General features: G+C 44.7%; 2 protein-coding genes across 4 annotated transcripts; both read right to left on the bottom strand.

Annotated features, from left to right (window-relative positions):
* Window positions 1–2141: 2141 nt before the first annotated feature.
* LOC128930645 (G antigen 10-like) lies at window positions 2142–9765 on the bottom strand. 2 transcript variants are annotated; one of them, XM_054251020.2, is made up of 5 exons: window positions 9669–9765; window positions 8490–8578; window positions 7813–7936; window positions 4128–4253; window positions 2142–2258 (listed from the first exon to the last, which is right to left on the bottom strand). In XM_054251020.2, exons 2-5 carry the CDS (start codon window positions 8568–8570, stop codon window positions 2236–2238), a joined length of 354 nt encoding a protein of 117 aa, XP_054106995.1. In that variant the 5' UTR covers window positions 8571–8578; window positions 9669–9765; the 3' UTR covers window positions 2142–2235. The 2 variants fall into 2 exon arrangements, with proteins under 2 accessions (XP_054106995.1, XP_054106996.1); XM_054251021.2 differs by lacking the exon at window positions 9669–9765 and adding an exon at window positions 8730–8873.
* A 2195-nt stretch (window positions 9766–11960) lies between these two features.
* On the bottom strand, window positions 11961–19583 carry LOC144581084 (G antigen 10-like). 2 transcript variants are annotated; one of them, XM_078363239.1, is made up of 5 exons: window positions 19487–19583; window positions 18308–18396; window positions 17633–17756; window positions 13948–14073; window positions 11961–12077 (listed from the first exon to the last, which is right to left on the bottom strand). In XM_078363239.1, exons 2-5 carry the CDS (start codon window positions 18386–18388, stop codon window positions 12055–12057), a joined length of 354 nt encoding a protein of 117 aa, XP_078219365.1. In that variant the 5' UTR covers window positions 18389–18396; window positions 19487–19583; the 3' UTR covers window positions 11961–12054. The 2 variants fall into 2 exon arrangements, with proteins under 2 accessions (XP_078219365.1, XP_078219366.1); XM_078363240.1 differs by lacking the exon at window positions 19487–19583 and adding an exon at window positions 18548–18691.
* Window positions 19584–21649: the final 2066 nt, after the last annotated feature.

Here is a 21649-nt window from a genome sequence, read left to right as displayed (position 1 = left end):
GTGATTTCCTGTGCAGCAACCCACTGCGCCGGCTCTAATGTCGCTTCCCAAAAATCTCCTGGTCTGGCTCACTGTCCAAGTCGCATTTAATCAGATGGATATGCTAATCTGCCCTCCCAAATCTCAGATTTCTGGTTTAACAGGGCACCCAGACCAGTGCGTTTTGTGCGGAGTGCCGCTGCGCTGCAGCGCCGGCCGAAATGACTGCGCCAGATGAAAGGGCTGCGCTGGCATCCCATGTCTCTCCTACACCTAGGAATTTCCCCATTCTGTGGGCAACAAAGATCCTTCTGGAAATGCAGCTTGGACTCACCCTCTGCGCCTTCACTGAGCGCTGCAATCCTGAGTTGCTAATAGTGCACCATCTATCTCAATTCATTCACATGCTTTCATTTGATGTTTAGTTAATTGCAAAACAATTCTTTAAGCATGGGGTATGTGACCCTGCCTCCCTGGCTCCTTCATGGAGAATAGTTTTCGGTTTCTGTATGGTCAGTAGTAAGCAGGAACCAGCTGCCTACCTGATTTATCTTGGGTATACAAAAAAACATACTACACCTGTTTGTTAATACTAATCACCTGTTAAGAGAGAAAAACTATGTGGGTCAGCATCTGCTAGAGACCCTGAGCCCAGAATGCTGTCACTGACTGAGGCTCTGAATTTGGAAGGCTATTGGCCCCCAGACACTCCCATTTGGTTGTTCTATCTGGGGGTCGGCTTCTTAATATCTTCAGGGCTGACAGGGTGGGTGTGTCTACTGCAGAGCTGAACTCGAAAGCTGCTGGAGAGAAACATCCATATATATTATGTCTCTAAATACCAGCTCAAACAGTTACATATGTCACTTCAAAGAATTACACATATTTCACAGCATCAAATACCTAGAAATCAACTTCACAAAAAATGCACAAGACTTCTTTACAGAAGGCTACGAAGCTTTATTGGGAGAACTTAAAACAGCCTGCATCATTTCACCAAGTCTTCTTTTAACCCTGTGATTGGTTATCACCTGCAACAGAAACACAACAGTTGGGAACATGACTTAGCAACAGATACTTTAGGTGACCGAAAAGGGACACAAAGCACATCGCATTTTGGGTTTTCTAAATTGCGCTACAAACAGAACTCTAATATGGATCCTCTGTCTTACATCCAATTAAACATCTATACACAGTCTGAGGGTAGACCTGGAGAACTTAAGTGTAATTTGCAGCATATGCAATGTGACAAAATCTCATCACTACCACAAAAATAAAAGCAAAAATAAACAAGCTGGGCATGGTGGCATGTACCTATTCTCACAGCTACTCAGGAGACTGAGGTGCGGTTACCGCTTGATCCAAGAAGGTCAAGGCTGCAGTGAGCTCGGATAACACCACTGCACTCCAGCCTGGGTGACACAGTGAGATCCTGTCTCAATATGTTACAATAGGAAATAAAAAGTACCAATGTATCAACCTAATGCACTGCAGTAACAGATTAATGGGAAGAATGCTGTGATAATCGAAATAGATGCACCGTTTGATGAAACTCAACATCTATTCAAAATGAATACTCTCAAAAAATTAGAACAGAATGGAATAACTTACTCTGATAAAGTCCATCTACAAAAATACTACGGTAAACACGATGGAGAAATATTTCCATTTCTCATCACGGATAAGACTAGGATGTCCACTATCACCACTGTACCCCAGGTGGGTCTGCCAAGAAATCAGAAGAGGAAATCAAACTCTTCAAATGGCAGCAACAGACCCGGTGCAGTGCCCCACGCCTACGATCCCAGCACTGTGGGAGGCCAAAGCGGGTGCATCACTTGCACTCAGGAGTTCAAGAACAGACCTGGGAAACATATCAAAACCCGTCTCTCAAAAAACACAAAAGGAAATAGGAAAAAAAAACGCAACTACTCTTATCCAAAGATGATATGACTCTGCATGTTGAAGACTGTAAAGGATCTAGAAGTAAACTTTTAGAATTCATACGCATATTTAACAGGGTGCTGGACAGAAAACTCCATATATAAGTATTGGGTCTCTACATACCAGCACAAACAGTTAGAATATCAAATTCCAAAGAACGATAGATATTTGACAGCACCGAATACCTAGAAATAAAGTTCACACAAGATGCGAAAGACTTCATTGCAAAGGGCTGTATAGCTTTATTGAGAGAACGTTAACGAACAACTTCCCAACTTCAAAGCAGCCTCCATCATTTCAGCGTGTCTTCTTTTAACACTGTGATTGCTTTCCACCTGTACCAGAAACACAACAGTTGGGAACATGACTTAGCAACAGATAATTTAGGTGACCCCAAAGGCATACAAAGCACATTACACTTTGGGTTTTCGAAAATGGGCTACAAACAGAACCCGAAGCGTGATCCTGTGTCTTACATCCAATTAAACCTCTGTACACACTCTGAGGGTACATCTGCAGAACTTAAGGGTAATTTCCTCCCTAAACATCGAGTGCGTCCTTTAAACTCAGAAGCACTTATAATTCACAGTCAGTAATTTGGAAAACACATGTGTAAAACATACTTCAGTTGATTACTCAGGAAGTATTAAAGTCATGGTATTTAAACTTCAGATTTTATCAACTCATGTCCAAAAAGTTGAACCTTACATATAACATTTGATATGATTAGAGCTGATTATATCATCTATGTGTCTACAGTCTTATTAGAAATAGTGGCTCATAAAGACTGACAGTGGGGCAGGGAGCGTGCTTAACACAGGCATCTTCCTACCCACACCGATGCTGAGCATCACTGATCAACATGCCACAGATGATAGAAACTAAACCGTCTCTAGCCATTTGATAACCCAGTCACGCAAGGTTTCTTTGGGAAAAGATTTAAAAACCAATTATTCATTAAGAGCCAGACAATCCCAGGCTTAGCAACATAGTGAGACCTCATCTCTATAGTGAATTAAAAAAAAGAAAAAAAAAACTAGGCACAGTGGCTTGTGCATGTAGTTCCAGCCGCTGAAGAGGCTGAGATGGGAGGATCGCTTGAGTGTGGGAGGCAGAGATGACAGCTAGCTGAAATCCCACCACTGCACTCCAGCATGGGTGACAGAATGAGACTCTGTCTCAAACAAACAAACAGAAGAAGCCAGAGAATTCAGAATTTGACAGGATCTAACCATACACATTCAGGTCTCCACACAGAAAAACAAACATGAAGCAGAGTGCCCACTCGCTTTCTTAGCAGCAATGAAACCTGAACTCACAGGTTTTCAGATGACACAGGCCAGGGTTTCATGACATATGGTAAACAAATCATGCAAACGGAAGATCTTTGTATCCTATGCCTTCTATCCGTCAGGATCACAGTATGAAAGGACCAGAATGAAAAATGATTTTAACATATCTGACTTAAACTCACTATTTTTATAGTAACCAAAGATAGGTTGAGAAGTTAAAGGATCCGCTCAAAATCTCACAAATGCTGTAAGAGAGCTGGTATTGGAACCTGCATCAAGGGCTTCAGAATATTTCACACCAACTGATGGGTGTTACAAATGTCTTATGTATTTGTTTAAAGCAGACCTTTACAAACAATATGAAAATTATGAGCCACTGGTTGGAGGATTTATACTCAAAAGTTGTCATTCAAGATGACTTTGACTCAGTGTGTTTCTCTATCTGACAGGCTATAGGTCGGGCGCTGAACTACGTTGCAAATAACTACTATGTTAGAAGACCTCTGTTATTGAGGAGGCAGTATTGTTACCTCTCCGTTATTAAAAATGGAATCCTCGGTTCGGCGCGGTGCCTCACACTTGAATCCCGGCACTTTGGGGGGCCGAGGCAGGTGGATCACCTGAGGTCAGGAGTTCGCGACCAGCCCGTGCAACATGACAAAAGCCCATCTTGACTAAAAGTACAAAAATTAGCTAGGCTGGGAGGCGAACGCCTGTAATCCCAGCTACTCGGGAGGCTCAGGCAGGAGAATCACTTCAACTTGGGAGCTGGAAGTTCCTGTGAGCTAAGATGGCACCACTGCGCTCCCCCTGGGCAACAGGGCGGGACTCCATCTCAAAAACAATAGGAATAAGAATATCACACTCTGGAAACAGACACCATGCAATCTGCATGCCTCAGAAATTGCCTACCTGCTTCTGGCGGTTGCACCTCCTCTGGATTTGGCAGGCACACCTCCTGGACATCAGGACTATCTCCACGCTCACACCCAGTCTTCGGGTGAACCTCTTCCTGACTATCAGCTTCAGGCTCCGGCCCTTAAAAATTAAAACAAAATTATCAATTCAAGCAGTAAAATATGAAATATGAATAAGGAAATCACATTCATGCTCTCGGTGTTATTAAATAAAGGCTTTAGCTAGTGTCATAAGAAATGTGCTCATCACAATCCCAGGAACATTATTTCAGGAGTCTGTTAGCAGAAAACAGGAAAACAGGGTTTTCCAAAAATATTACCCCCTTCTTTCCCCAAGACTGCCCTCACAACACTTTGTTGCCTCCTTTGCACTTCTCTGTTATTGGACTTCTCAGTGTCCTTATCGTATTAAATGACTCAAGGCTGAAATGCTTTCTCATAGCACTTACAGTCCTAGCACTTAGACGTCTAATATGGCACGAGTAGCCACCAATAAACGCTGAGTGAAAATCTCTGAAACATACACGAAAAAGCCCAGACTGCTGAACATTCTACAAACCAACTGGTCTATCCTCCTCAAAAATGTTCGCATCAGGAATGACAAAGAAAAATTAAGGAACCATTCCAGATTAAAGGAAAGTAAAACCACATGACAAGTACGTGCAACATGTGATCCTGAACTGCACTCTGCATTATATAAAGAAATTCTATGAAGGAAATTATCTAGGCTGGGCACAGTGGCTCACTCCTGTAATCCCCATCATTCTGGGATGCCAAGATGGGCAGATCAGGTGAGGTCCGAAGTTCAAGACCAGCCTGGCCAATGTGGTGAAACCCCACGTGTATTAAAAATAGAAGAAGAAAAAAAGAAAGAAAGAAAAAGAAACATTAGCCAGGCGCGATGGCCGGCAACTGTACTCCCAGCTACTCAGAAGGCTGAGGCATGAGAATCCCTTCATCCTCAGACGGTAGGCTGCAGTAAGCCAACATCGTACTACTGCACTCCAGCCTGGGCAACACAGTGAGACTCTCTCTCAATCAATCAATCAATGCAAGTGTCTGAATAACTGGCAAAAGTTGAGTACACACTGTACGCGAAATGACTGCATTTTCTCATTGTTAAATTTGCTGATTTTGGTCTTTGTGCAGTGAGAATCCAAGGAATGACTTCTTCTAGGTTCGGACAATATACACACAATCAAGTACACAGGGTGAAGGGCCACAGTACCTGAAACTTTATCTAAACAATTGACCATTTAGAACAGTAAACATAATATCCATAAGTGAGTGTGTGAGTGTGTGGGCAGCAGGGTAAGACAGGGAGGGAACAGATATCAAACTAATAAAGCAAAAGCTATTAACGGTTGCTAAATCTAGGTGACAAGTATGTGACCTCATTGTAGTAAAATTGCAAATTTTCTATTATTGTTATGTCTTCAAAATATACAAATAAATACTTGGAAGAATATATGACAACTACACTGAATTTACAAAGCCAGGAGGTTTCTTTTAGTTGTGGTTTAAAAAATACACACACACACAAACACACACATACACACACACACACACACACACACACACACGACATAGAATTTATCATCTTAACTATTTTTAAATGTTACAGATCAGTAAGGACCTATGTGTGCAACATTACCAGCAACTAGAAACAAACTTTGCATGTTTGTTTTCCTATATGATGAAAGCTTTAAGTATTCATTTCTTTGTTTCTATCCTTATTTATGTATTTGTTAGCGATAAGGTCTTGCTATGTTTCCCGGGCTGGGCTTGAACTCCGGGCTTGAACTCCGGGGCTCAAGCAATCCTCTCAGCTCAGCCTCCTAAGTAGCTGAGACTATGAGTGCATGGCATTCAACTCGCGTTGAGACCTTGCTCTTAAATGAAAATCTGAGGATAAACCACGGGATTTCTACAATGCTTATATTCAGCCATAAACTACCAAGAGCAGTGGGCATCAGCTAAGAAATCTGAAGTCCACAACACGGATAGGATTTCAGTAACAATTACTATGTAAATTTCTGAGGATTCATTAGCTGAATGCACTTGAGGACTATGGAAAATCTTACACTCATGACACCCATTACCTATTGGGGTAAACAGAAACTTAATCTTTTTCAAATAAAGTTATATTTCTGTCCAAAGGTACTAAATATACTAGTCCATAAATGAACCCCATGTAGAACAAAGCACCAAAAATTACATGGTTTGTGAATCACAGCAAATATACTGTCCTGCACTGAGAATAAGGGAGCGGGTGGACAGCAATTAATGGGTATTGTTGTCAGTCATATTCGAGAAACCTTTAAAATAAATCCCTAAAATAATCCATGACCTGAGTTACATAAATGTTTTGTTTCAAACTGTCTTTTTTTTTTTTTTCTTGAGACTGAGTTTTGCTCTTGTCACCCAGGCCGGAGTGCAATGCTGTGAACTTGGCTGACTGCAACCTCTGCCTCCCAGGATCAAGTAACTCTCCTGCCTCAGCCTCCTGAGTATCTGGGATTAGAGGCGCCCACCACCACGCCCAGCTAATTTTTTGTATTTTTACTAGAGATGGGGTTTCACCACGTCGGCCAGGCTGTTCTCAAACTTCTGACCTCAGGTGATCCACCTGCATCCACCTACCATACTGCTGGGATTACAAGCGTGAGCCGCCACCCCTACCTCAAACTATTTTATCTAGGAGAAATTATTTCTCTCGTGTTGACCTCAGAATAATTACTTTTATGGTCTTTCTAACCACAAGAGGATAGCATCACCTCCTAAACCCAATTAGAAAATCATACTGAATCGGCCAGGCGTGGTGACTCCCACCTGTAATCCCAGCACTTTGGGAGTCTGAGGCGGGCAGGTCCCAAGATCAAGAGAAGAGGTCAAGAGCAGCCTGACCAACGTGGTGAAATGCCGTCTCTATTAAAAATACAAAAATTAATTGCCTGTGGTGGTGGGCGCCTATACTCCCAGCTACTGTACTGAGGATGAGGACAGGAGAACTGCTTCAACCCAGGAGGCGCAGGTTGCAATGAGCCGAGATCACGTCACTGCACTCCATCCTGGGCAACAGAGCGAGAGACTCTGTCTCAAAAAGAAAAACAATAGTAAAGAAAAGAACATCGTACTAAAGCAGCTCCACATATGGCAGTATCCCGATTCATTCAGTTTTTATCAAACCCATCACATTAAAATTTCAATCCAAGCAAACAGTGGCCAACGTTCAGTGACTCCGTTTTTAGAGCTAGTCCTGCTCCTCCGACCTGGATCTATTCCTGGGCCACTACTAAGCTACCTTACAGTAAACCATTTGAGTTGTAAGCATTTTCAGCAAAATTATTTACTTCTTTTTACAGTAACGTAGACAGATGATAGAAGGACTCAAACTTTGAAACAAAGCACAAATCTTGCATTCACCAGTCAACTCTTCTTGGATTAAACCCAGTCTCCGAGCCTGCATGATCTTATTCATAACGTGGACATGTTTCATCATAGTGAGGAGTTTCCCTAAGCTAAGCTGCAAACCATATACCCTCCTCACTTTTTCAGTCCACTGCAGCCATTCTTTTCATTGTTTCCTTTCCTCCTGTGCCTGCTATGTGGCAATACATGAGACACACGCCCCACCCCATCCCCCCCACGACAGGCATTCTTCTTCCCTTTCCCTTCACCTTGACCTGAAGATGCTCCCTCATCTTCTCCCTCCTGAGCAGGTACAGGATCCTGACTTTCAGCTGCCGGTTCCCCTTCTTCAGGTTTTGGTGGTACCACTTCTTCATCACTGAACTGCTCGGGCTAGGGAAAGTGTGTGGGTGTGTGTGTGTGTGTGTGTGTGTGTGTGTGTGTGTTTGCAAATCAAGAAAAAACAGGTTTCTTGTTAATACAAGATTACATATATATATACATATACAGAATACACAGATATTTCTGATCATAACTAAGACTAAAGACAGTTCTTCTTCATGAGACAGCAGGAAGGAGAGGAAAAGAAAAACAAAAACAAAAAACAGACATTTCTCCAAATCCATTGTCCATGCCCAATAAGGTTACTCCACCCACAGGAAGCTTACTGTGAGAACAGTGACCCACAAGGACTTTGGAAGCTATTACACGATGTGTATCATCTGTCATTTACAAGCCCACCATGAGAAAAATGTCATGGGCAAAAGCTGAAGAACACGAGAGAGAAACAAAATCCACCTGAATCAATGTTCCCTTCACGAGACGCCATAATCATTTTTATCAGCATGAAAGAATTTTATCAGTGTCTATACACCTATGCAACAACATTATCACAAATATTACTGTCTGCTAATAGAAAATATCGAATTAACATTAAAGCACTCACCAGCATACGCCCAATCATCTCAGGAGGTTCTATACGGCGTCTTGGATTAGGCCGATAGGTTGATCTTCCACGCCAACTCATATTTCTCGCTGAAAAAACAGCAATAAAAAAAATCGTGATTGGGAACGTGCACTTGCGAGGACAGCTATATTCGATCACTTCCGTGGCTAAACGGTAACTTCTCATTTATTTTTGAAAACACTCTCACAATAAGTCCCTCAGTTAAGCAGACGCGTGTACCTTTTCTAAGTGCCTGCAAAGCCACTTATGCTGGCCATGCTGGCAGAACAATCATCTTAAGGCGTGTGGCAAAACGCAGCAGACATGTTTTCTCTAAATTTCTTTTGGATGCGCGGTCTCGCTCTGTTGCTCAGGCTGGAGTGCAGCAGCGCGGTCACAGATCGCTGAAGCCTTGACCTCCCTGCTCAAGGGAACCGCCCTCCTCAGATGAGGTTTCCTTTCACGAGTGAACTCCACATGAAAACACTAGTGAATCACAATTCCCCTGACTACTGCTTGTGGCACACTCCCACTTACTAGAGCCAGTCACCCCCCTCAAATCAAGTTTGCTTGGACGGCACAGCCTCGCCCAGTCCTTCCCGTTGTTTCCGGACCCTCCATGGTGGAGGTGAGACCTGGCGTGGCTTCTCACTCGGGCGCTCTGCTCTCCACGATGCTAGGGGGCGCGAAGCAGCCCGCAGCCTTCCCAGATGCCAGGCCCGGTCTTCACTTTCCACCTCGCACCCATCCCCTCGCCCCCACCCACGGGGACCCATTCAGGACTCAGGAATCTGCCCTGTAGGGGGGCTTCTGGCACCTCAGGACTTCCATTCCTCCAACATCACCCCCAGCACTCGCCCCAGCTTCACCTGAGCCCCGGACCGCCTCCCTTCTGCGGCCCACCTTCCTCGCTGTCCTGGCCCCTTCACGACCACAAAGCTCATGGTGGCCTCGCAGCATGTAAAGAGGAGGATGACCTCCAGGCCCTGCTCTTTCGAGGTAAGGAGGCCCTTCTCTTTCAGAAGCCATGAGGCCCTTGTCTCTCAAGGGCCACGAGGCCCTTCTCTCTCAGAGACCACAGACCACGCAGCAGGACCCGCCGGACCCCCACGAAGCTCACTGCCTCCTCCTCAGCCTCACTCACACTTCAGTGCCTCGGGGGACTGCTTTCAGACCTACCAGATGAGTCTCCGTAGAGGAAAAAGAATCCGGATGGCAGGAACGCGACACCGCACCCTCACAGCTGCCTGGCGTTCTTCACGCGAGCGAACGCACCAACCGGAAGACGGTCAGTGGACATGCGCACTGAGACGGGAGCCCAAGGAGCATGCGCGGCTGTGGGTGGGAAAGGGAGGGCTGCCGTTACAAGCCCCACACCCCAAACTCCCAAGTCCCATCCCCGCTGAGGATAACGGAATCCGACCTCCCTCTGCTGTTTCCTACGCCTCGGGGACTCAAATCCCTCAAATAGTGCTCCCCTCAAAACTCACTCCACCTTCAACTGAACCCCCCTCCCATCCAGGGCCCTCCCTCGCTCTGGCCTCACCATGGGGGCTGGGACCATGGAGACTGCCTGGAAAGACATTTAGACCACCTGCTGAAACAGAAATAACGACCTACCCCAAAAAGAGATCGTTCACCACGAACAAGTCAGAGAAAGAGACTGAAAGAAAAATGAATACAACCTCAAGGACCTGTAGGAAATTACTCGAACATCTATCATTTGTAGCATCAGAATCGCCGAAGGAGAAGTGACGGTACCCGTGAAACAGGAGCCAAGGACAGCCAGAGTGACACCGTTTGAAAAGCAACTCCCATCTTGAAACTAACAAGACACATTCCTTACCAATCACAACCCATGGCCCCAACATGTTCGTAGTTGAGAAAACAGACTAAAGGTACCTACAAGGACATGCTCCCACAGCAGCGGAAAGTGCAGGGGTCCCAACACTCGTAGCAATATATGCTTTCAAAATAATTATGCTGTCACATACTTACACACTGGAGTGTCAAGGATACTTTTCTTTTAATCAGTAGAATGATAAATCTCATCATGCTGTCAGCCGTCCCGCACAAAGGTACAAATAAGATTGGTCTGTTTTGGGGCTTTTTTTTTTTTTTAGATGCAGTCACACTCTGTCACCCAGGCTGTAGTGCAGTGGTGGGATCTCAGCAAACTTCCACTTCCACCTCCCCGGTTCAAGCGATTCTTCAGCCTCAGGCTCTCCAGTACGTGAGACTACATGCCGTGCCACCACACCCGCCTAATTTTCGTACTTTTCGTAGAGAAGGGGTTTTACCATCTTGGCCAGGCTGGTCTTGAACTCCAGACCTCGTCATCCACCCACCTGGGCCCCTCAACCTGTTGGGATTACAGGCGTGACCCACGGCACCCAGTCTAATGTTCGTCTGTACATGAATAAAACCCTGAGATAAGAAAACCCTTGCCAGGCCAAGGCTCTGTGCTGTAATCCTACTCTTTTGGAAGGCTGAGCTGGGCAGATCGCCTGAGCTCAGGAGTTTGAGACCAGCCTATGCAATGTGGCAAAATCTCATCACTACCACAAGAAAAAAAAAAACAAAAAAAAGCAGAGAAAAGGAAGCTGGGCGTGGTGGCATGTACCTATTCTCACAGCTACTCAGGAGACTGAGGTGCGGTTATTGCTTGAGCCCAGAAGGTCAAGGCTGCAGTGAGCTCGGATAACACCACTGCACTCCAGCCTGGGTGACACAGTGAGATCCTGTCTCAATTTTTTTCAGTAGGAAATAAAAAGTACCAATGTATCAACCTAATGCACTGCAGTAACAGATTAATGGGAAAAATGCTGTGATAATCGAAATAGATGCACCGTTTGATGAAACTCAGCATCTATTCAAAATGAATACTCTCAAAAAATTAGAACAGAATGGAATAACTTACTCTGATAAAGTCCATCTACAAAAATACTACGGTAAACACGATGGAGAAATATTTCCATTTCTCATCACGGATAAGACTAGGATGTCCACTATCACCACTGTACCCCAGGTGGGTCTGCCAAGAAATCAGAAGAGGAAATCAAACTCTTCAAATGGCAGCAACAGACCCGGTGCAGTGCCCCACGCCTACGATCCCAGCACTGTGGGAGGCCAAAGCGGGTGCATCACTTGCACTCAGGAGTTCAAGAACAGACCTGGGAAACATATCAAAACCCGTCTCTCAAAAAACACAAAAGGAAATAGGAAAAAAAAACGCAACTACTCTTATCCAAAGATGATATGACTCTGCATGTTGAAGACTGTAAAGGATCTAGAAGTAAACTTTTAGAATTCATACGCATATTTAACAGGGTGCTGGACAGAAAACTCCATATATAAGTATTGGGTCTCTACATACCAGCACAAACAGTTAGAATATCAAATTCCAAAGAACGATAGATATTTGACAGCACCGAATACCTAGAAATAAAGTTCACACAAGATGCGAAAGACTTCATTGCAAAGGGCTGTATAGCTTTATTGAGAGAACGTTAACGAACAACTTCCCAACTTCAAAGCAGCCTCCATCATTTCAGCGTGTCTTCTTTTAACACTGTGATTGCTTTCCACCTGTACCAGAAACACAACAGTTGGGAACATGACTTAGCAACAGATAATTTAGGTGACCCCAAAGGCATACAAAGCACATTACACTTTGGGTTTTCGAAAATGGGCTACAAACAGAACCCGAAGCGTGATCCTGTGTCTTACATCCAATTAAACCTCTGTACACACTCTGAGGGTACATCTGCAGAACTTAAGGGTAATTTCCTCCCTAAACATCGAGTGCGTCCTTTAAACTCAGAAGCACTTATAATTCACAGTCAGTAATTTGGAAAACACATGTGTAAAACATACTTCAGTTGATTACTCAGGAAGTATTAAAGTCATGGTATTTAAACTTCAGATTTTATCAACTCATGTCCAAAAAGTTGAACCTTACATATAACATTTGATATGATTAGAGCTGATTATATCATCTATGTGTCTACAGTCTTATTAGAAATAGTGGCTCATAAAGACTGACAGTGGGGCAGGGAGCGTGCTTAACACAGGCATCTTCCTACCCACACCGATGCTGAGCATCACTGATCAACATGCCACAGATGATAGAAACTAAACCGTCTCTAGCCATTTGATAACCCAGTCACGCAAGGTTTCTTTGGGAAAAGATTTAAAAACCAATTATTCATTAAGAGCCAGACAATCCCAGGCTTAGCAACATAGTGAGACCTCATCTCTATAGTGAATTAAAAAAAAGAAAAAAAAAAACTAGGCACAGTGGCTTGTGCATGTAGTTCCAGCCGCTGAAGAGGCTGAGATGGGAGGATCGCTTGAGTGTGGGAGGCAGAGATGACAGCTAGCTGAAATCCCACCACTGCACTCCAGCATGGGTGACAGAATGAGACTCTGTCTCAAACAAACAAACAGAAGAAGCCAGAGAATTCAGAATTTGACAGGATCTAACCATACACATTCAGGTCTCCACACAGAAAAACAAACATGAAGCAGAGTGCCCACTCGCTTTCTTAGCAGCAATGAAACCTGAACTCACAGGTTTTCAGATGACACAGGCCAGGGTTTCATGACATATGGTAAACAAATCATGCAAACGGAAGATCTTTGTATCCTATGCCTTCTATCCGTCAGGATCACAGTATGAAAGGACCAGAATGAAAAATGATTTTAACATATCTGACTTAAACTCACTATTTTTATAGTAACCAAAGATAGGTTGAGAAGTTAAAGGATCCGCTCAAAATCTCACAAATGCTGTAAGAGAGCTGGTATTGGAACCTGCATCAAGGGCTTCAGAATATTTCACACCAACTGATGGGTGTTACAAATGTCTTATGTATTTGTTTAAAGCAGACCTTTACAAACAATATGAAAATTATGAGCCACTGGTTGGAGGATTTATACTCAAAAGTTGTCATTCAAGATGACTTTGACTCAGTGTGTTTCTCTATCTGACAGGCTATAGGTCGGGCGCTGAACTACGTTGCAAATAACTACTATGTTAGAAGACCTCTGTTATTGAGGAGGCAGTATTGTTACCTCCCCGTTATTAAAAATGGAATCCTCGGTTCGGCGCGGTGCCTCACACTTGAATCCCGGCACTTTGGGGGGCCGAGGCAGGTGGATCACCTGAGGTCAGGAGTTCGCGACCAGCCCGTGCAACATGACAAAAGCCCATCTTGACTAAAAGTACAAAAATTAGCTAGGCTGGGAGGCGAACGCCTGTAATCCCAGCTACTCGGGAGGCTCAGGCAGGAGAATCACTTCAACTTGGGAGCTGGAAGTTCCTGTGAGCTAAGATGGCACCACTGCGCTCCCCCTGGGCAACAGGGCGGGACTCCATCTCAAAAACAATAGGAATAAGAATATCACACTCTGGAAACAGACACCATGCAATCTGCATGCCTCAGAAATTGCCTACCTGCTTCTGGCGGTTGCACCTCCTCTGGATTTGGCAGGCACACCTCCTGGACATCAGGACTATCTCCACGCTCACACCCAGTCTTCGGGTGAACCTCTTCCTGACTATCAGCTTCAGGCTCCGGCCCTTAAAAATTAAAACAAAATTATCAATTCAAGCAGTAAAATATGAAATATGAATAAGGAAATCACATTCATGCTCTCGGTGTTATTAAATAAAGGCTTTAGCTAGTGTCATAAGAAATGTGCTCATCACAATCCCAGGAACATTATTTCAGGAGTCTGTTAGCAGAAAACAGGAAAACAGGGTTTTCCAAAAATATTACCCCCTTCTTTCCCCAAGACTGCCCTCACAACACTTTGTTGCCTCCTTTGCACTTCTCTGTTATTGGACTTCTCAGTGTCCTTATCGTATTAAATGACTCAAGGCTGAAATGCTTTCTCATAGCACTTACAGTCCTAGCACTTAGACGTCTAATATGGCACGAGTAGCCACCAATAAACGCTGAGTGAAAATCTCTGAAACATACACGAAAAAGCCCAGACTGCTGAACATTCTACAAACCAACTGGTCTATCCTCCTCAAAAATGTTCGCATCAGGAATGACAAAGAAAAATTAAGGAACCATTCCAGATTAAAGGAAAGTAAAACCACATGACAAGTACGTGCAACATGTGATCCTGAACTGCACTCTGCATTATATAAAGAAATTCTATGAAGGAAATTATCTAGGCTGGGCACAGTGGCTCACTCCTGTAATCCCCATCATTCTGGGATGCCAAGATGGGCAGATCAGGTGAGGTCCGAAGTTCAAGACCAGCCTGGCCAACGTGGTGAAACCCCACGTGTATTAAAAATAGAAGAAGAAAAAAAGAAAGAAAGAAAAAGAAACATTAGCCAGGCGCGATGGCCGGCAACTGTACTCCCAGCTACTCAGAAAGCTGAGGCATGAGAATCCCTTCATCCTCAGACGGTAGGCTGCAGTAAGCCAACATCGTACTACTGCACTCCAGCCTGGGCAACACAGTGAGACTCTCTCTCAATCAATCAATCAATGCAAGTGTCTGAATAACTGGCAAAAGTTGAGTACACACTGTACGCGAAATGACTGCATTTTCTCATTGTTAAATTTGCTGATTTTGGTCTTTGTGCAGTGAGAATCCAAGGAATGACTTCTTCTAGGTTCGGACAATATACACACAATCAAGTACACAGGGTGAAGGGCCACAGTACCTGAAACTTTATCTAAACAATTGACCATTTAGAACAGTAAACATAATATCCATAAGTGAGTGTGTGAGTGTGTGGGCAGCAGGGTAAGACAGGGAGGGAACAGATATCAAACTAATAAAGCAAAAGCTATTAACGGTTGCTAAATCTAGGTGACAAGTATGTGACCTCATTGTAGTAAAATTGCAAATTTTCTATTATTGTTATGTCTTCAAAATATACAAATAAATACTTGGAAGAATATATGACAACTACACTGAATTTACAAAGCCAGGAGGTTTCTTTTAGTTGTGGTTTAAAAAATACACACACACACAAACACACACATACACACACACACACACACACACACACACACGACATAGAATTTATCATCTTAACTATTTTTAAATGTTACAGATCAGTAAGGACCTATGTGTGCAACATTACCAGCAACTAGAAACAAACTTTGCATGTTTGTTTTCCTATATGATGAAAGCTTTAAGTATTCATTTCTTTGTTTCTATCCTTATTTATGTATTTGTTAGCGATAAGGTCTTGCTATGTTTCCCGGGCTGGGCTTGAACTCCGGGCTTGAACTCCGGGGCTCAAGCAATCCTCTCAGCTCAGCCTCCTAAGTAGCTGAGACTATGAGTGCATGGCATTCAACTCGCGTTGAGACCTTGCTCTTAAATGAAAATCTGAGGATAAACCACGGGATTTCTACAATGCTTATATTCAGCCATAAACTACCAAGAGCAGTGGGCATCAGCTAAGAAATCTGAAGTCCACAACACGGATAGGATTTCAGTAACAATTACTATGTAAATTTCTGAGGATTCATTAGCTGAATGCACTTGAGGACTATGGAAAATCTTACACTCATGACACCCATTACCTATTGGGGTAAACAGAAACTTAATCTTTTTCAAATAAAGTTATATTTCTGTCCAAAGGTACTAAATATACTAGTCCATAAATGAACCCCATGTAGAACAAAGCACCAAAAATTACATGGTTTGTGAATCACAGCAAATATACTGTCCTGCACTGAGAATAAGGGAGCGGGTGGACAGCAATTAATGGGTATTGTTGTCAGTCATATTCGAGAAACCTTTAAAATAAATCCCTAAAATAATCCATGACCTGAGTTACATAAATGTTTTGTTTCAAACTGTCTTTTTTTTTTTTTTCTTGAGACTGAGTTTTGCTCTTGTCACCCAGGCCGGAGTGCAATGCTGTGAACTTGGCTGACTGCAACCTCTGCCTCCCAGGATCAAGTAACTCTCCTGCCTCAGCCTCCTGAGTATCTGGGATTAGAGGCGCCCACCACCACGCCCAGCTAATTTTTTGTATTTTTACTAGAGATGGGGTTTCACCACGTCGGCCAGGCTGTTCTCAAACTTCTGACCTCAGGTGATCCACCTGCATCCACCTACCATACTGCTGGGATTACAAGCGTGAGCCGCCACCCCTACCTCAAACTATTTTATCTAGGAGAAATTATTTCTCTCGTGTTGACCTCAGAATAATTACTTTTATGGTCTTTCTAACCACAAGAGGATAGCATCACCTCCTAAACCCAATTAGAAAATCATACTGAATCGGCCAGGCGTGGTGACTCCCACCTGTAATCCCAGCACTTTGGGAGTCTGAGGCGGGCAGGTCCCAAGATCAAGAGAAGAGGTCAAGAGCAGCCTGACCAACGTGGTGAAATGCCGTCTCTATTAAAAATACAAAAATTAATTGCCTGTGGTGGTGGGCGCCTATACTCCCAGCTACTGTACTGAGGATGAGGACAGGAGAACTGCTTCAACCCAGGAGGCGCAGGTTGCAATGAGCCGAGATCACGTCACTGCACTCCATCCTGGGCAACAGAGCGAGAGACTCTGTCTCAAAAAGAAAAACAATAGTAAAGAAAAGAACATCGTACTAAAGCAGCTCCACATATGGCAGTATCCCGATTCATTCAGTTTTTATCAAACCCATCACATTAAAATTTCAATCCAAGCAAACAGTGGCCAACGTTCAGTGACTCCGTTTTTAGAGCTAGTCCTGCTCCTCCGACCTGGATCTATTCCTGGGCCACTACTAAGCTACCTTACAGTAAACCATTTGAGTTGTAAGCATTTTCAGCAAAATTATTTACTTCTTTTTACAGTAACGTAGACAGATGATAGAAGGACTCAAACTTTGAAACAAAGCACAAATCTTGCATTCACCAGTCAACTCTTCTTGGATTAAACCCAGTCTCCGAGCCTGCATGATCTTATTCATAACGTGGACATGTTTCATCATAGTGAGGAGTTTCCCTAAGCTAAGCTGCAAACCATATACCCTCCTCACTTTTTCAGTCCACTGCAGCCATTCTTTTCATTGTTTCCTTTCCTCCTGTGCCTGCTATGTGGCAATACATGAGACACACGCCCCACCCCATCCCCCCCACGACAGGCATTCTTCTTCCCTTTCCCTTCACCTTGACCTGAAGATGCTCCCTCATCTTCTCCCTCCTGAGCAGGTACAGGATCCTGACTTTCAGCTGCCGGTTCCCCTTCTTCAGGTTTTGGTGGTACCACTTCTTCATCACTGAACTGCTCGGGCTAGGGAAAGTGTGTGGGGGTGTGTGTGTGTGTGTGTGTGTGTGTGTGTGTTTGCAAATCAAGAAAAAACAGGTTTCTTGTTAATACAAGATTACATATATATATACATATACAGAATACACAGATATTTCTGATCATAACTAAGACTAAAGACAGTTCTTCTTCATGAGACAGCAGGAAGGAGAGGAAAAGAAAAACAAAAACAAAAAACAGACATTTCTCCAAATCCATTGTCCATGCCCAATAAGGTTACTCCACCCACAGGAAGCTTACTGTGAGAACAGTGACCCACAAGGACTTTGGAAGCTATTACACGATGTGTATCATCTGTCATTTACAAGCCCACCATGAGAAAAATGTCATGGGCAAAAGCTGAAGAACACGAGAGAGAAACAAAATCCACCTGAATCAATGTTCCCTTCACGAGACGCCATAATCATTTTTATCAGCATGAAAGAATTTTATCAGTGTCTATACACCTATGCAACAACATTATCACAAATATTACTGTCTGCTAATAGAAAATATCGAATTAACATTAAAGCACTCACCAGCATACGCCCAATCATCTCAGGAGGTTCTATACGGCGTCTTGGATTAGGCCGATAGGTTGATCTTCCACGCCAACTCATATTTCTCGCTGAAAAAACAGCAATAAAAAAAATCGTGATTGGGAACGTGCACTTGCGAGGACAGCTATATTCGATCACTTCCGTGGCTAAACGGTAACTTCTCATTTATTTTTGAAAACACTCTCACAATAAGTCCCTCAGTTAAGCAGACGCGTGTACCTTTTCTAAGTGCCTGCAAAGCCACTTATGCTGGCCATGCTGGCAGAACAATCATCTTAAGGCGTGTGGCAAAACGCAGCAGACATGTTTTCTCTAAATTTCTTTTGGATGCGCGGTCTCGCTCTGTTGCTCAGGCTGGAGTGCAGCAGCGCGGTCACAGATCGCTGAAGCCTTGACCTCCCTGCTCAAGGGAACCGCCCTCCTCAGATGAGGTTTCCTTTCACGAGTGAACTCCACATGAAAACACTAGTGAATCACAATTCCCCTGACTACTGCTTGTGGCACACTCCCACTTACTAGAGCCAGTCACCCCCCTCAAATCAAGTTTGCTTGGACGGCACAGCCTCGCCCAGTCCTTCCCGTTGTTTCCGGACCCTCCATGGTGGAGGTGAGACCTGGCGTGGCTTCTCACTCGGGCGCTCTGCTCTCCACGATGCTAGGGGGCGCGAAGCAGCCCGCAGCCTTCCCAGATGCCAGGCCCGGTCTTCACTTTCCACCTCGCACCCATCCCCTCGCCCCCACCCACGGGGACCCATTCAGGACTCAGGAATCTGCCCTGTAGGGGGGCTTCTGGCACCTCAGGACTTCCATTCCTCCAACATCACCCCCAGCACTCGCCCCAGCTTCACCTGAGCCCCGGACCGCCTCCCTTCTGCGGCCCACCTTCCTCGCTGTCCTGGCCCCTTCACGACCACAAAGCTCATGGTGGCCTCGCAGCATGTAAAGAGGAGGATGACCTCCAGGCCCTGCTCTTTCGAGGTAAGGAGGCCCTTCTCTTTCAGAAGCCATGAGGCCCTTGTCTCTCAAGGGCCACGAGGCCCTTCTCTCTCAGAGACCACAGACCACGCAGCAGGACCCGCCGGACCCCCACGAAGCTCACTGCCTCCTCCTCAGCCTCACTCACACTTCAGTGCCTCGGGGGACTGCTTTCAGACCTACCAGATGAGTCTCCGTAGAGGAAAAAGAATCCGGATGGCAGGAACGCGACACCGCACCCTCACAGCTGCCTGGCGTTCTTCACGCGAGCGAACGCACCAACCGGAAGACGGTCAGTGGACATGCGCACTGAGACGGGAGCCCAAGGAGCATGCGCGGCTGTGGGTGGGAAAGGGAGGGCTGCCGTTACAAGCCCCACACCCCAAACTCCCAAGTCCCATCCCCGCTGAGGATAACGGAATCCGACCTCCCTCTGCTGTTTCCTACGCCTCGGGGACTCAAATCCCTCAAATAGTGCTCCCCTCAAAACTCACTCCACCTTCAACTGAACCCCCCTCCCATCCAGGGCCCTCCCTCGCTCTGGCCTCACCATGGGGGCTGGGACCATGGAGACTGCCTGGAAAGACATTTAGACCACCTGCTGAAACAGAAATAACGACCTACCCCAAAAAGAGATCGTTCACCACGAACAAGTCAGAGAAAGAGACTGAAAGAAAAATGAATACAACCTCAAGGACCTGTAGGAAATTACTCGAACATCTATCATTTGTAGCATCAGAATCGCCGAAGGAGAAGTGACGGTACCCGTGAAACAGGAGCCAAGGACAGCCAGAGTGACACCGTTTGAAAAGCAACTCCCATCTTGAAACTAACAAGACACATTCCTTACCAATCACAACCCATGGCCCCAACATGTTCGTAGTTGAGAAAACAGACTAAAGGTACCTACAAGGACATGCTCCCACAGCAGCGGAAAGTGCAGGGGTCCCAACACTCGTAGCAATATATGCTTTCAAAATAATTATGCTGTCACATACTTACACACTGGAGTGTCAAGGATACTTTTCTTTTAATCAGTAGAATGATAAATCTCATCATGCTGTCAGCCGTCCCGCACAAAGGTACAAATAAGATTGGTCTGTTTTGGGGCTTTTTTTTTTTTTTAGATGCAGTCACACTCTGTCACCCAGGCTGTAGTGCAGTGGTGGGATCTCAGCAAACTTCCACTTCCACCTCCCCGGTTCAAGCGATTCTTCAGCCTCAGGCTCTCCAGTACGTGAGACTACATGCCGTGCCACCACACCCGCCTAATTTTCGTACTTTTCGTAGAGAAGGGGTTTTACCATCTTGGCCAGGCTGGTCTTGAACTCCAGACCTCGTCATCCACCCACCTGGGCCCCTCAACCTGTTGGGATTACAGGCGTGACCCACGGCACCCAGTCTAATGTTCGTCTGTACATGAATAAAACCCTGAGATAAGAAAACCCTTGCCAGGCCAAGGCTCTGTGCTGTAATCCTACTCTTTTGGAAGGCTGAGCTGGGCAGATCGCCTGAGCTCAGGAGTTTGAGACCAGCCTATGCAATGTGGCAAAATCTCATCACTACCACAAGAAAAAAAAAAAACAAAAAAAAGCAGAGAAAAGGAAGCTGGGCGTGGTGGCATGTACCTACTCTCACAGCTACTCAGGAGACTGAGGTGCGGTTATTGCTTGAGCCCAGAAGGTCAAGGCTGCAGTGAGCTCGGATAACACCACTGCACTCCAGCCTGGGTGACACAGTGAGATCCTGTCTCAATTTTTTTCAGTAGGAAATAAAAAGTACCAATGTATCAACCTAATGCACTGCAGTAACAGATTAATGGGAAAAATGCTGTGATAATCGAAATAGATGCACCGTTTGATGAAACTCAGCATCTATTCAAAATGAATACTCTCAAAAAATTAGAACAGAATGGAATAACTTACTCTGATAAAGTCCATCTACAAAAATACTACGGTAAACACGATGGAGAAATATTTCCATTTCTCATCACGGATAAGACTAGGATGTCCACTATCACCACTGTACCCCAGGTGGGTCTGCCAAGAAATCAGAAGAGGAAATCAAACTCTTCAAATGGCAGCAACAGACCCGGTGCAGTGCCCCACGCCTACGATCCCAGCACTGTGGGAGGCCAAAGCGGGTGCATCACTTGCACTCAGGAGTTCAAGAACAGACCTGGGAAACATATCAAAACCCGTCTCTCAAAAAACACAAAAGGAAATAGGAAAAAAAAACGCAACTACTCTTATCCAAAGATGATATGACTCTGCATGTTGAAGACTGTAAAGGATCTAGAAGTAAACTTTTAGAATTCATACGCATATTTAACAGGGTGCTGGACAG

This window comes from Callithrix jacchus, chromosome X (genome assembly GCF_049354715.1).
Source record: "Callithrix jacchus isolate 240 chromosome X, calJac240_pri, whole genome shotgun sequence".
Classification (NCBI taxonomy): domain Eukaryota; kingdom Metazoa; phylum Chordata; class Mammalia; order Primates; family Cebidae; genus Callithrix; species Callithrix jacchus.
The sequence above is the reverse complement of the archived record's forward strand: the minus strand, read 5'-3'. Positions and strand labels throughout refer to the sequence as shown.